At 40.4% G+C, this 14,088-nt stretch overlaps 1 protein-coding gene across 1 annotated transcript; it reads left to right on the top strand.

Moving 5' to 3' along the window:
- The first annotated feature begins 226 nt into the window (after positions 1–226).
- CCN2 (cellular communication network factor 2) lies at positions 227–3,714 on the top strand. The gene is made up of 5 exons (XM_075203088.1): positions 227–478; positions 749–968; positions 1,294–1,545; positions 1,843–2,054; positions 2,427–3,714. The coding sequence occupies exons 1-5, from the start codon at positions 428–430 to the stop codon at positions 2,721–2,723; spliced, it is 1,032 nt and encodes a 343-aa protein (XP_075059189.1). The 5' UTR covers positions 227–427; the 3' UTR covers positions 2,724–3,714.
- The last annotated feature ends 10,374 nt before the right edge of the window (positions 3,715–14,088 follow it).

Here is a 14,088-nt window from a genome sequence, read left to right as displayed (position 1 = left end):
TATTTGATGGCAAGGATACAGCGCCTTTTTTGTGCTGTGGCGTGTGCCAGTTTTTTCAGACAGAAGGAATGTGGAGTGTCAAGGGGTCAGGATCAATCCGGTGTGAGCTGATGGGGCAGGAAGGTTGGGAGGAATGTGAGGAATGTCCCTGCTTGTGTAGGACTCCATTCAGCTCATTGGCGAGTCTCAGCAGCCAGCAGGGTATATAAGAGCAGCAGTTCCTTGCTAGACTCACACAACAACTCTTCCAGAACCTGAGAGAGGAATCAAATTCAGCAAACAGGGACAAAGGAAGGAGGCTTTCCAACTTATAACACAAGCAACTAACTCGAGAGAACTCCAAGACATTCTAAACGAGATCACTTTGAGATCTACAGGCAGAGAACGACAGAAGAATAATTTCTTTTGATTTGCAGAATAGTGAACAATGTCTTCAGGAAAAGTGACAGCTGTTCTCATCTTTGCTCTGTTCTGCTGGGTAAGTTGAATGACATTGACTTTTATGGGGACTGGTACATTTTAGGATGTTAGAATTTTAGTTAAGCTCAGAGATAACAATTGTATCAGCACCTTATATTACATATTAAGCTTATCTGTTGAGCAAGTTGTGTAAAGTAAATTGAACATGTTTGATACACTATGTTAGAATATACTTAGTATATGCTGATTCTGCCAGTCAGGTTGTGCTCACTATGTCAGAAGGGTGTAATGTTCTGCTCTCTGACTTATATTCTGCTCTGCATTACAGGTATCTGATGCCCAGGATTGCAGTGGGGAATGTCAGTGCCCACAGAGGATACCTGTATGTGAGCCTGGTGTTAGTTTGGTGCAGGATGGATGTGGCTGCTGCAAAGTGTGCTCTAAGCAGCTGGGTGAGCTGTGCACAGAGAGCGACGTGTGTGACCCACACAAAGGACTGTTCTGTGACTTTGGCTCAAGAATGAACCGAAAAATTGGAGTCTGCACTGGTAAGTTTGTATACAATTATCAACAATATTTTTCTTCACTTTAACTATAGAAATCTGAAAAGCAAATGATTTTCCTTCGTAGTAATTAAAAAGAAACAAACTGTCTCTTATAAAACTAGCCAAATTGAACATAACACCTAACATTTTCCCCAGTTTGTATGTAAAAATGAACAGTTTCTATACACATTTTGAATGTGTAATATAATAATATAGTAGTTGTAGAGAGACCTGCATAGCAAACAGATGCTAGGCATTGTTAGGACAAACAGTTCTTTGTGATGTATTTCTAGACATTAATCTAATCTGTGCTCTTTCTTCATTCAAGCCAGGGAAGGTGCCCCCTGCGTATTTGGAGGAATGGTGTATCGAAGTGGGGAGTCTTTCCAGAGCAGCTGCAAGTACCAGTGCACTTGCTTGGATGGAGGTGTGGGCTGCGTGCCACTATGCAGCATGGACATCCGTCTCCCTAGTCCTGACTGTCCCTTCCCAAGAAGAGTGAAACTGCCTGGCAAGTGCTGCGAAGAATGGGTCTGTGATCAGCTTATGGAGAAAACCATGGTTGGACCTGCTCTACCTGGTAAGTTCTGGGATTGTTATATTTACATTAAATCTGTTGCTTATCATTAGTGAAAGACTGATGGGGCAAATAAATGACAACAGCAAATAGCACTGTGACATATGTACACAACTATCATAAGTGGACAGTGTTTTCAGTTGTGGTTTAGAGCTCCACAAATAAACTGTCAAAATATGACTTAATATTACTATCATCAATGTACAAGAGCTAGATGGGGAATTATAGACGCATAGGACTATTTATATGTAACTATGTTGTGTATTGAAATTTAATGTGTCATTATTTTTTATTCCACAGCTTACAGAATGGAAGAGACTTATGGTCCTGATCCTTCTCTGATCCGGGCTAACTGCCTGGTGCAGACAACTGAATGGAGTGCTTGCTCAAAAACCTGTGGAATGGGGATTTCTACCCGAGTTACCAATGACAATGAGCACTGCAGACTGGAGAAACAGAGCAGACTCTGCATGGTTCGACCTTGTGAAGCCGACCTTGAGGAAAACATTAAGGTGAATGCCGTTATTTGGTACACCGTTTATAATATATGCACTAAAGCAATGACAATTGCAATCTAGTCTTTTCTAGACATTCAATAATTGTTCTAACAGTTGCTGAAAAATCAGGAACAATTAACTACACCTGTTTTTTTTTTAAATCTTTACTCGTACAAAGTTCCACAGTATAGGAATATTTATATAGTACAGTCGGGAAGTGCTTTACTACATAACCTGGCACTTTACTTTCAAAAATAAAATTAACATTCAAGTTACTAATAAATGTATTTTCCAAGGCCTACACATACACATTAGACATGAATTTGTAAACCTGTGCAAAATTAAACAACTAATGTATGGTGTGTTTTTTTTTTTCTTCCTTCACAGAAAGGAAAGAAATGCATCCGCACTCCCAAAATCTCCAAACCAATGAAGTTTGAGCTTTCCGGCTGCACAAGCGTGAAAACCTACAGAGCCAAGTTTTGTGGGGTTTGCACAGATGGTCGTTGTTGCACTCCTCACAGAACAGCCACCCTCCCAGTGGAGTTCAAGTGTCCTGACGGTGAGGTCATGAAGAAGCAGATGATGTTCATCAAGACATGTGCATGTCATTACAACTGCCCAGGAGACAATGACATCTTTGAGTCCATGTACTACAGGAAGATGTATGGGGATATGGCATAGAGCCACAGAACCACACCTAAAAGACTGTTTAACTTGAAATGACTTTGCATCTCATTGCTAAACATAATTGTATAGCACAAGAACATATTTAAGATTGTTTAAAGGAAAGTCTTTGTTTTAAAGACTTGATTGTTGAATGACCCCAGCCATTGGTTTGAAGAAAGCGAGACGAACCAGACCAACATAGCTGTGCTGAGTGCAATTTAACATCACTGTACATTCACTGTTCTCATGCAGTATTCACTGAGTATAGTGATCTATTTTGCACCCAGTAATGCAACTGGAAAAAAAATGCTCTTACTATTTTTATTTACGGTATACGATGAACTGGCACCGTGTCAGTGACAGCTGGAGTTTATACTCCTGGCTACGTTTGTGTGCTAAATAAGTTGTCCTTGTGGGACAGCTGTTTTTTTTTAACAAACCCTAAGTAAATGAATTAGGTGTAATGAAAAAATGTTTGTTACAAGACTGGAAAGTTTGCAACATGTTGTATTGCATGTTGTAATCTTGCTTTTTATAGTTATTGTACATAATGTATATTTTTGTACAGTTATCTAAGTTAACTTAAATTTGTTTTTTGTTTCTGTTCTCCATTTTTATAATGCTTAAATATTTTGGTAATCTTTTTTTTTTTTAATTATGTTTTTGGCTCCTGAATGATAAATACTTTGTAATACTTATCTGAACAAATAAGTATAAAATAGATTATCAAGTAAAAATTGTGATCAGTTACAAGGAGTGTCATATGTGATATCAGGCAATATTCATGGTATTGCCTTTAAAATTATTCAAGCTTTAGAGAACAATGCTGAATATCTTGAGACTGTTAATTATTTTCACTGAGATAATCTGTTTGTTTGTTTTTTACCTTGATCATGACTGTACTTTTATTTTCAACATTTTTTGTATGTGTTGAGAAGTGTGACCGAAAGGTACATGTTTGCACTTTTCTAGATGAAAAATAAAAGTTTTTATTTTTTATATAAACCATCTTTGTTTTTGGTTTCATTCCTTTCAGGATGTCTAGACGTAGTTGAGTGTGGTCAAATCAGTACTTTTTATGTAGAAATTCATGGCATGCACACTAGTGAAACATTAAGGATGCAGTGCACTTTATAATCTTCAATATCTCTTTGAAGGGAAATAATATCAGATTTGGGAGTATATTTACTAAACTGCAGGTTTTAAAAAGTGGAGATGTTGCCTGTAGCAACCAATCAGATTCTAGCTGTCATTTTGTTGAATACACTAAATAAATGAAAGCTATAATCTGTTTGGCTGCTATAGGCAAGATCTCCACTCTTTCAAACTCGCAGTTTAGTAAATATACCCCCTAGATTGCAGTTAGAGCAGCCTTTGTTGTAGCACGTGGCTCTCATTATTTACCATAGCTCCCTAATTATTGTGATACATTTTACATTGAAGAACAACATGTTACTACGTTACAAGTGACATTTTGTAAAATGTTTGGTAAATCATAGAATGTACAATAAAATATGTTCTACCTGCACATGATGTAAAGTAAAAATAAACCAATATTACACATTAAACAGTATAGAAAAAACACAATATTACACACAAAAAAACACAGACCCTCATTTAGCAAGATCTAAATAGTCCCTTTTCTAGTGAATTTCATATACATATAAAACAAGTAAGTGCATTACATTTATAGCAGAGTTTATACTCTATTGGCATGCCCCAGAACAAAACTGTTCAACTGGCAAAACTGGATGAGCCCCTTCCAAGTCATTTAGTGTCCTCAATTACTTGGTCTGCATTTAGGAAAGTTATATACAACATGTGATGGGAGGTAAAGTGGAGGTTTTGATAAAAAAATCAGTTCAGTTCTGGGTTTATTTAAAAACTAGTAGAAAAGTCAGTGTGTAGCTAAGGACAGAAGGAGTGGTCCTATACTCTTCCACTTTGAGAACATGCATACATATACTTTGAGATTCAGCCAATGACAGAATGCTTTATAATTCAGAAAAATAATGAATTAGCAGTAGAAGGTATAAAGCTGTGTTTATCAATACAAATACAGAACACTTGCATTGTATAGACTTTTTATATACATACATATTTCTAGATTTTTTGGGGGGACTCAAATGTGCATTAACCACATTTTTAAAGCATTCCAATGTGATATCGCTAATGAATTCATGAATAAATACATTTATAATAAAAAAGGAGTTCAGAAAGTCTTTGAGTGCATTATTTTAGAGTAATTCCTGCAGTTAAATGGTTGCCAATTTTCCAAATTTCAGGAGACAGACCCAAGTTATAAAGATCTATCCCTGGACACTTGTGCAGCTCTATGTGTCCCTGTTCTTCAGAAATTATAAAGTATAGTTACTCTTTTTCTATATAGTGATGACTATTTTCATTATTTGTATTCCTAAGGTTTTCTAATTAACTTAACATGTATTGCACATGAATATCCAAAGTGCAAAAAATGACATTATAACCAAGGGCAGCAAAAATATCTTATGGGGATGAAGTACAATACATCCTTCTCGCACTGCATGCCCGAAAAAAAGGTCCCTGAGGAAATGCCTAAATCACATCTAAACCCTTCTTCCTAGACTTTAATTTCAATTAAAAAAATCGGACTAAATACATACATGTATTTTCCTATTAAAAACGCTGTTTACCAACATGAAAATTAGATTCTGCAAAAATTTTCATACACTGTACTGTAAAAATTATAAAAATGTTGCTCTTAAACACTGCCAGTGGGTTTTCTTTAAATACACTAATGTTTAGTAGCAAGGAAAAAACTTTTTTCTGTGGATAAGCCTTTAACATACATGCATACCCAGCATGTGAGCCTAAAATAACCGACAATTACTGGTAGATCATATATGTATTGGAATTGGCAGAAAATGTGATTGTACATTGATTGCAATCTGACAGCTGACTGTATAACTGGGCCAGCAGGAACTGACCTTTCAGCCCAAGCTCTAAGCCAGGCCTGTCCAACCTGCGGCCCTCCAGATGTTGTGAAACTACAAATCCCAGCATGCCCTTCCAGCTATCAACAGGTTGTCTACTGGCAAAGCATGCTGGGGCTTGTAGTTTCACAACACCTGGAGGGCCGCAGGTTGGACAGGCCTGCTCAAAGCTGATGGATCTGATTGTGTATGGTTTCTTTACAGAAGAAGAAGGCTGTAAAATAATGATGACAAAGTCTGTTGCAAATTTATTGTGCTAAAACAGATCATATTGGTTGTGGAAAATGCGTATATTCAATAATGGTTAATAATTCCGTAGAAGATGCAACCTTTCATACACAAAGTCCCCTTCTTCAGATATGGGAGCTAAAGTCATGTGTTATATTTATGAAACTGTTCAGTAATGTGGAAGAGCCACATTAAATTAGTGGATCAGATAGGGGCTGCACCTGTTTCTTAGCAGAGGGCCGTTGTATGAGTCTAGTGCCCTAATGCACAGCCAGTAAGTGTTATGTCACAGTACCAAAGCATGCATGTCCAACACAACCCACTCCATGGTACAAAAATGTAGCTCTGAAATACTGGCGGTTTCTTGAGTAGCTCACATAGGTGGCAGAATGTAGGAGGTTGAAGGGTGGTGGAACAAAATGAACAAAGATTAAGCTTTGTTAGCTGTGCTACATCTATGAGATCTGACTTTGAATGATTTCACACCAGCATACGTTCCTGAACCTTTTTCCATACCCTCTCCTCCCTCTCATTGGCTCAATCCTCAAACATTTGCAGCAGTAGTAGATGCATATGATTGCGTATCACAGGGCCATCTTTTCCATTGGGCACAATGGGCAGGTGCCTGGGGGCCCCACGGGCAAGGGGGCCCCATAGGCAGGGCTCTTAATTAGAATAAATAATCCTGCAAAAGAAAAAACCTGCATAAAAAACCTTTAAGGGTCACTGAGCAAGTACATCTATGTATATCTATATATACTTATCTATATCTATATATATATTTATATATATACAGCGTCGGACTGGCCCACAGGACTACCGGCAAAATTACCGGTAGGCCCGGCTACCTTACGGCCACACACCCTTTTAGATGTGGGCGGAGCTTACCTGGAGGCCCGTTGTTCACACCAGGGTGCTCGCATTCCTCTCCGGCGTCCCCGCTGCTGCGGATGACTGGCTGTCACTGACAGCCAGTCATCTTTCACCTTTCACATGCGATCGCAGCTGCGATCATGTGACCCGCCCACTCACCCTGTCAGCTGATGTTCCCGCGCCGCTGAAGGGAGAAGATCAGAGAGGCTGCATCAATCAACTTTTGGGTAAGTATACTTTAACCAGTTGTTTATATTGTTTGTGCTAAAAAATCATTTATGTATTACAGTTTTTTATCTTGATAACACTGGATTACAATGTTATTAGTATTGGTTTTGATATTAATTTAGCTTTGTTGATCATTACACACACCCAGTATTAGATACACATTACAGTCCAAATAGGTGCGTATGTTTGTATCCTTGTGTGTCCCACTTCCCCCCTGATTTGCGCCCATCCCATAAAACCCTGTAAATTTTCATTTTTTTGAGTACTGTCAGGATACTCTACCCCCTGGGAATAGTGGCAGCATCACCCTCTTCACCTTCTTTTTACTTTTACCAGAAAGTACTAAGGTAGCGCTCATCGTAAAAAGTATATGGGGTCTCCCATTACATCTGTTCTCAATATATATATATATATATGTATATAAAACGTGTGTGAATTGAGAGGACTATTGCAGGCATAATATGAATCGGGGACACTTGCGTGGCGTAACATTGTGGGCACTACCGTGTGGCATAGCATTGTTTTGGGGGCACTACTATGTGGCATAGGGGGGCTGCCTATCTATACTAAACTATAGGGGGGCTGACTATACTAAACTCTAGTGAGGGGGGCTGCACAGAGAACACTATAGGGAGGGGGTGATGGGACCTTTAATGCTGAGGTGGTTTGGGTCTATAATTGAATGTGGGTGCTGTTGATTTAATGGCAGGGATGGTTGGCATTTCTAAATGTACCCATTATTTTTTCCAAATAGGGCCCTCAACATTCCTGAATCCAGACAAGCCGCAACTAAAGAAACCAGCAGCCACAGGTGGTAAAAGTGACAACAACAGGTAGGACAGTCTGTCAAATGTTCTGAGTCTAGTGCAGGCTTGGCTAACTTGTGGTACTCCAGGTGTTGTGAAACTACAAGTCCCAGCATATCCTTACAGCAATAAGCTGCTATATATTGGCAAAGCATGCTGGGGCTTGTAGTTTCACTACACTAAGGTGCTAGCTGTCTTTCGTGGACTGACCACTCCCCCTCTAGTGTCTGGTTCCGCCTCTATGATGGCTGACCACACCCCCTTTGGTGGGCCCCTAGTGTTGCATTACCCGGTGGGCCCTTCATGCCCCAGTCCGACACTGTATATATATATATATATATATATATATATAGGGGCCCCGGTGCACGGCTTTGCCCGGCGGCCCATAATGTTGTTAAGATGGCCCTGGCGTATCAGTTAATGAATTGATGATTGTCCGCTTTCCCCTGCTTAAGTGTAACAGCTGGACTTCCAGACTCTCTTATCTGGAATGGTGAAGCATAACAAGGCTATGTGTGTGTTTACATTGTTTTTGATAATACACCTTACTGTACCCCCATCCACTTTATATTTCACTGTGTGAAAGGCCAACATTATTTAAATCTGTACCATGCAGAAGAAAAGTATCCTCTACTAAGGGAAAGCCTCCCCTACATGACACTGCAAAGGTTTTGAAACTATTTAAAAATGTTTGTAATGTAAGGTACTTGATAAGTGAGGCTGGTTTATACAGGTAAAGATTCCACGTTTCACTATTTCCCTGTGTCAGGTACATAAAATCTTGCGTGCCTAGCTAAAAAAACAGACTATTATTTACCATACACGTTACTGATAAATATTCCATTGAACATTCATAAATTAGAGATGGAATCTGACCCACTTTCAGTATACAAACATATATATTACAAGTTAACCCGTGCATGATACTCATGCATTCTAGTCAAATCAAGCTACTTAAGGTGTTAAAAAGGTTCTTGTCATGCATTTGGGCCATAGCCCAGGCCTCAACCACCAACCACTCCCCACTGTCAGCCCCGGCAACCACCAACCACTCCCAACTGTCACTTCTCCTTCAAGAAATATATATATATATTTTTTAAATCTTTATAAACACTTTTAACAATTAACAAATTAAATTAACAAATTAAAAACATCTTAGTATACCAAATTTCAGCCCTTTCTGAATAAGAATTTAGTAGGTCAGTGTATAACTCCGCCCAGCAGGTGGTGCTGCAGCTTGGTTTTATTTTTTCCACACACACACAGACAGACTAACACACGCCACTAGACATTTATATTATAGATCATTTTAAATTAAAATTACATTGTTCAATTTTAATTATAAATACTTTTGCCCATGGTTAATTAATATTAAGAGCTAAGAGTTACTGTCTTACTGGATGCCCCCATTTCACTCTACTGAGTGTAACCTCTGTAACCTGCGTGTTCTGGGATTAGAAAGGTAGGTTGACAGGTGTATGTATAATATTTCGCCTTATTCTCTAGCATAGTGCCTCCACCTGAACATAACTTGTTATCCTCAGCATAACAGCATCTTCTGATTCTTACCTGGGATCAATTCAGTGTGACAAACAGGGCCAATCTTACCACTAGGCGGTTGCCTACTGCACCAGCAGTTAGGGGGCCGAAAACACTAAATGAGTGACATAATGACACTGCCTTCCTGCTGTGGGAATTACTGGATGAAGGACCTCTGGGCTGGAAACTCTGGATTCTGGGCAGGCTAGACACTGGACATAATCTGAGTGTTTGAATTCTGCTGGACGCTGGCACCGGAAATCCTCTGATCGCCTGGACATCGTTGAACATTGGAATAGGATCTTTACTAGACAACCTGAACTCCTGGAACAGGAGCTTTGACACACAGCAAGCTCTGCATCCACACACCAAGTTGGTCAACAGCTCTTTTCTCTACAACGTATCACCAGTGCAGTCGTTCCTCTCTCTTCTTCCCTTTCCGCAAAACCTCTGCATCTCCTCATCAGAATCCCACACTCCAGGGTAGAAGGAAAGTTATATCCCATTCCCTTCCTTCCACTATCACCATACATTTTGGGGGGTGCAGTTTTTTTTAGCACTCGTGGTCAGTGCCTCATTCCAGTATGGGTCCACAAAACTAAAAAAAATCTAGAGTGCGCTGAGCAAGGAATATCCTCACTTTGCCCAATTCCTCTCATTGACTGGTGCACACTGCACCATTTTGCTCCGCGAACAGCAGCAAATCATTAAATAGTATGTCTGCGCACCTAGGCTCACTGTAGATGAACATTAGTTTGCTAACCTTTCCACATGAGCATTGTTCTGTTCCAATTACCCATTGATAAGCATATAGTACATTGTTTTATTTTACATACCACATCAAGCAGTAATTTCCTCATAGTTAGACATAGCTTAGCCAATGAATATTGGCGATTTTGTAAGAGAATTCTGTTTCTGCAGATAATTTATTTCATGAACTATGTTACTCTCTGTCCCTCTCTTCTCATGAGCAGATTTATCGTATTTGTTAGTATAGTGAGTAGTCTGTCTTGCTAAGGCAGGTTTTCTTTCATAACGTCTCCTCCACCATATTTTATGCAGCATCATCTTCATTTCATTCTTAGGTGTCATCTGTAATTTCTCCTCACTCAATTTTCACCTCACCCCATCATAAATATCTATCAACACAAACTTTAGAAACATTTTTTTTAAATCTTCTCTGGGTGTTCCGTGGTGTTTTCAGGGTTTACTGCTGGAACAATTTTAAGTATCACAAATATTATGCTAAGATAAATAACTGAAATCTTCCAGGAGAGGATTTCTAACGTTTCTCCTGCAGTGATTATCACATGACTTGTGTACACAATTTTTAGCTTAAAATGTCTTCTTACCTCACTGAAGGATAACATTTTCCCTGGTAACCAACAAAATATTGATGCCATTTAGGCAATAATTATTATGTCAACCTTACCTATGACACTTGTCACTGTGGCTGAAGAGGAGATGTTTATGGTATTTCTGAATGTTTAGTTCAATGACACACAAAATCATGGTAATTTTTGTTTCTAATATTTACAAATATTTTCTTATAAAAGTTTCCAAACTCCAGTTGATGGTGAACGGCAGTAAAACGATGATGTGAAAATTGCTCATTACCCATTTAAAGGGACAGTTCACTAAAACATTGACCTTTTTACTTAAGTCTCTTACTGGATAAAACAAATATGTTCCCATGTTTAAGGACTCATACACACAGGCATTTGCCTCTCTTCGTACCAACAAATGTGGAAATCTTTATATTCTACATTTTAAGGCATTCTGTATACAGTGACACTGCTACGTGGAAGTTTCATAAGGATTTTCCAATGTCTAGACCTGCTTTAAGCTGCCATGAGGTGCTATAGATCATTCCACTACCATACTCCATCTGTCTTCGCCAATAATATAAGGTAGCATTTAGGCCACCTGATTTCTGTACAGGGTTACTTTCATTCCCAGCACTTGTTCAGATCCTGGAGGGCAGAAGTTGTTGATAGACTCAGCAAACCGCTTGCTGCAGATCTGAACCAGAGCAGACTTAGGGTTCTATTTATTATAGAGAGAAAACCCATATCTCTGACACCACCGCCAGAGAGATAGAGCTTTCTTACGAAGTATTGTGGTGGCACATGTCCTCTTATTGCTGTCACCATCTTAGTATAGCAATGGTAAGGTTATTTCATAGCAAAAAATGCTTCATTTAATTAAATAAAGCCTTTTTTCCTAATAAAAATAGCAGCATATTTATTACTTTTTTAGACTCTTCTTACCAGTGCCAGCCAGTGTAGCTGGACAGCTGAGTAAATTACAGCGATATAAAATTTTATACCACTGTAAAGCACTATAAGAACGCACAGTTTCACAAAGATGTCCTACCTGGTATATGGAAGACCCTCAGTAGCCCTCGTAGACCCACTCAAGTTGCTCCTCCCTTTTCAGCAGTCTTTGTCAGTGGCTGCCAGCTGGTACCTACAAAGAAGTGTACAGAAAGGAACAGACAGGTGTCACACAAGATAAACAAACAACAACAGCGTATGGGGCAATATCCTACCTGCCGTGACCACCTCACGATTGATCACAGATTTACGCCGCCTGGGCTGTGCTTTCTGTCTGCGCCATCTGTATATGCTGAGACTCATCCGCTCAGCAGGCCTCTTCTCGCTGCCTGAAACCCAGCTGTTAAGCCCACCTGGGGTTCAGTACTTTAGGTGCCCTTCCGGACAGCTAGAGGGACCATGTATGCCACTCTCTGCAACTTTACTTACTTAGGGCCCAACGCCCTCTTACACTCATCAGAGCCTTGTGCCCTCTTACTCAACTATAAGGGCCTACTGGCCTGCTGTCAACAGGGACTTAATGTCCCACTAAACACTAGGGCATAATGCCCTCTAACCACCTAACAGGAGCCTAGTGTCACGCGCCGTCTCCGCACTGACACTTGGTGCAGGAGACGGACGCCTGCACCTTCCAAGCAAACACGTCCTGTTGCCTAGCAGCGTGACGCTATCTCTGCTCACCTGTCTGCAGCCAGCATGTCTTACCGCCAAAATCTCCCTAACCCTATCAGGAGGCACCTTAGGGTATATAAGACGGCCTCTGACACATGTCTAGTGCCAGAGTATTTGGTCTTCAGCCTTGCTCCAGCGTTTGTTCCTGTGTTGCTGTTATTTGGATTCTGACACTGGCTTGTTCCTGACTTCTCCTTTGGTTCCTGATTCTGGCTTAGAGTGATATTTGGTATTGACCCGGCTTCCTGACCATTCTCCTGCTTCTGATTTGGCTATATCCGTTCCTCTGGTTTTGACCCGGCTTGCTGACTACTCTTCCATCCTGCATCCTGGTGGGCTATCACCGCTGCCTCAATTGTTACCTCGCCAGCTGACTGATACTGAGGGCCGCGACCTGCACATCCCTTGCAGCGAAGTCCATACCTCCTTGCGGGGGTTCCTGGTGAAAACCAGGGGCGTGTTAGACTCCGCGCCTCAGTACTCAGTACCGCCAACTGCTGGCAGGTATCATCAATTCCACCTAGTGATTCTGACACCTAGCAGCCCACTACACATTGGGCCTAGTGCATTGCTACATTATGGGCCTGGTGCAAACTAACTAAACAAACTAAGGGCTTGGTACCCTCTCCTCTAAGGGCCTTGTGTCCTATAACTAAAGTCCTTGTGCCCTCTAACTAAGGGCCTGCATGGCCCAGTAATTCTATCTATCCCTAATTGACAAGTGCCTTGTGTGCACTACCTGTCCCATGGGCCTTTTGCCCAAATGGAGAGTTAAAAAATAGAGAAGGTTGAGGGCAGGGCACAGTGTCACGAATCTGTAGAATATTTATGTATCCCTGTTCTCTGTCAATGAATGGTACTCATTCAGGAGCGTGGGGTCTAACGTGTAGAGGGTTTTCACCAGTGACCCCCGCAAGGAGGTATAGGCTTTGTTGCCCCTATCCCGCAGGTCGCGGTCTCCCAAATGAGTGACAGAGAAATGGTGGAGCTTGAAACTACAGGTTTTGTTAATTCAAGGTATCGGCACTGGTACAGCAACAGTTCAAACAATCAATGAGAATGGTTTAAAAATAACTAGTTTATATTTGGTAACCCAGGGTAGCAACAGGAAGAACATCATTGATACAGCAACAGTTCAAATAGTTCAATGAAGATAATAGAACTAGTTGGTTTGTAATTTAGTAACTCAGGGTAACAACAAGAGAATCACTGATACATCAACAGTTCAAATAGTCAATGAAGATGATTAGACTAGCTGGCTTGCAATTAGTAACTCAGAGTAACGGCAGAAGAATCATGATACAGCAACAGCTTAAATAGTCAATGAGGATGATAGATGAAACTAGCTGGCTTGCAATTAGTAGCTCAGGGTAATAACAGATAAATCACTGATACAGCTGAAGTTCAGACAGGGCAAATGTGGAATAGAACTTTAGCTGATCCATACATGATAATTGTAACTACAGGTGAGTTAATGGCTACAGCGACAGTTCAATATGCACATAATAAGGAAGGAGAACTTAGCTAATCCATAAATGGTGATTCCAATAACAAGTGAGTTACTTGTACAACGGCAGTCCCAGCATAGAAGCAGTGATGGAGTTGAGCTGGCTGATCTGTGGATAGCGATTCTAGCAGCAGGTGAGTTTGCTTGTTACAGCTGCAGGCCCAGCGTAGAAACAGTAGTGGGATTGAGCTCGCTAATCTGTGAATAGCGATTAGTGCC

Source organism: Mixophyes fleayi, chromosome 3, assembly GCF_038048845.1.
Source record: "Mixophyes fleayi isolate aMixFle1 chromosome 3, aMixFle1.hap1, whole genome shotgun sequence".
Lineage (NCBI taxonomy): Eukaryota > Metazoa > Chordata > Amphibia > Anura > Limnodynastidae > Mixophyes > Mixophyes fleayi.
This window is presented reverse-complemented; position numbering and strand designations above follow the sequence as displayed.

Bases quoted from the DNA above. Each gene is read 5' to 3' on its own strand.
- CCN2 (XM_075203088.1), top strand. From the start codon at position 428: ATGTCTTCAGGAAAAGTGACAGCTGTTCTCATCTTTGCTCTGTTCTGC. The intron at 1,546-1,842 runs GTAAGTTCTGGG...TTTATTCCACAG, and splicing joins GGTTGGACCTGCTCTACCTG to CTTACAGAATGGAAGAGACT. The intron at 2,055-2,426 runs GTGAATGCCGTT...CTTCCTTCACAG, and splicing joins ACCTTGAGGAAAACATTAAG to AAAGGAAAGAAATGCATCCG.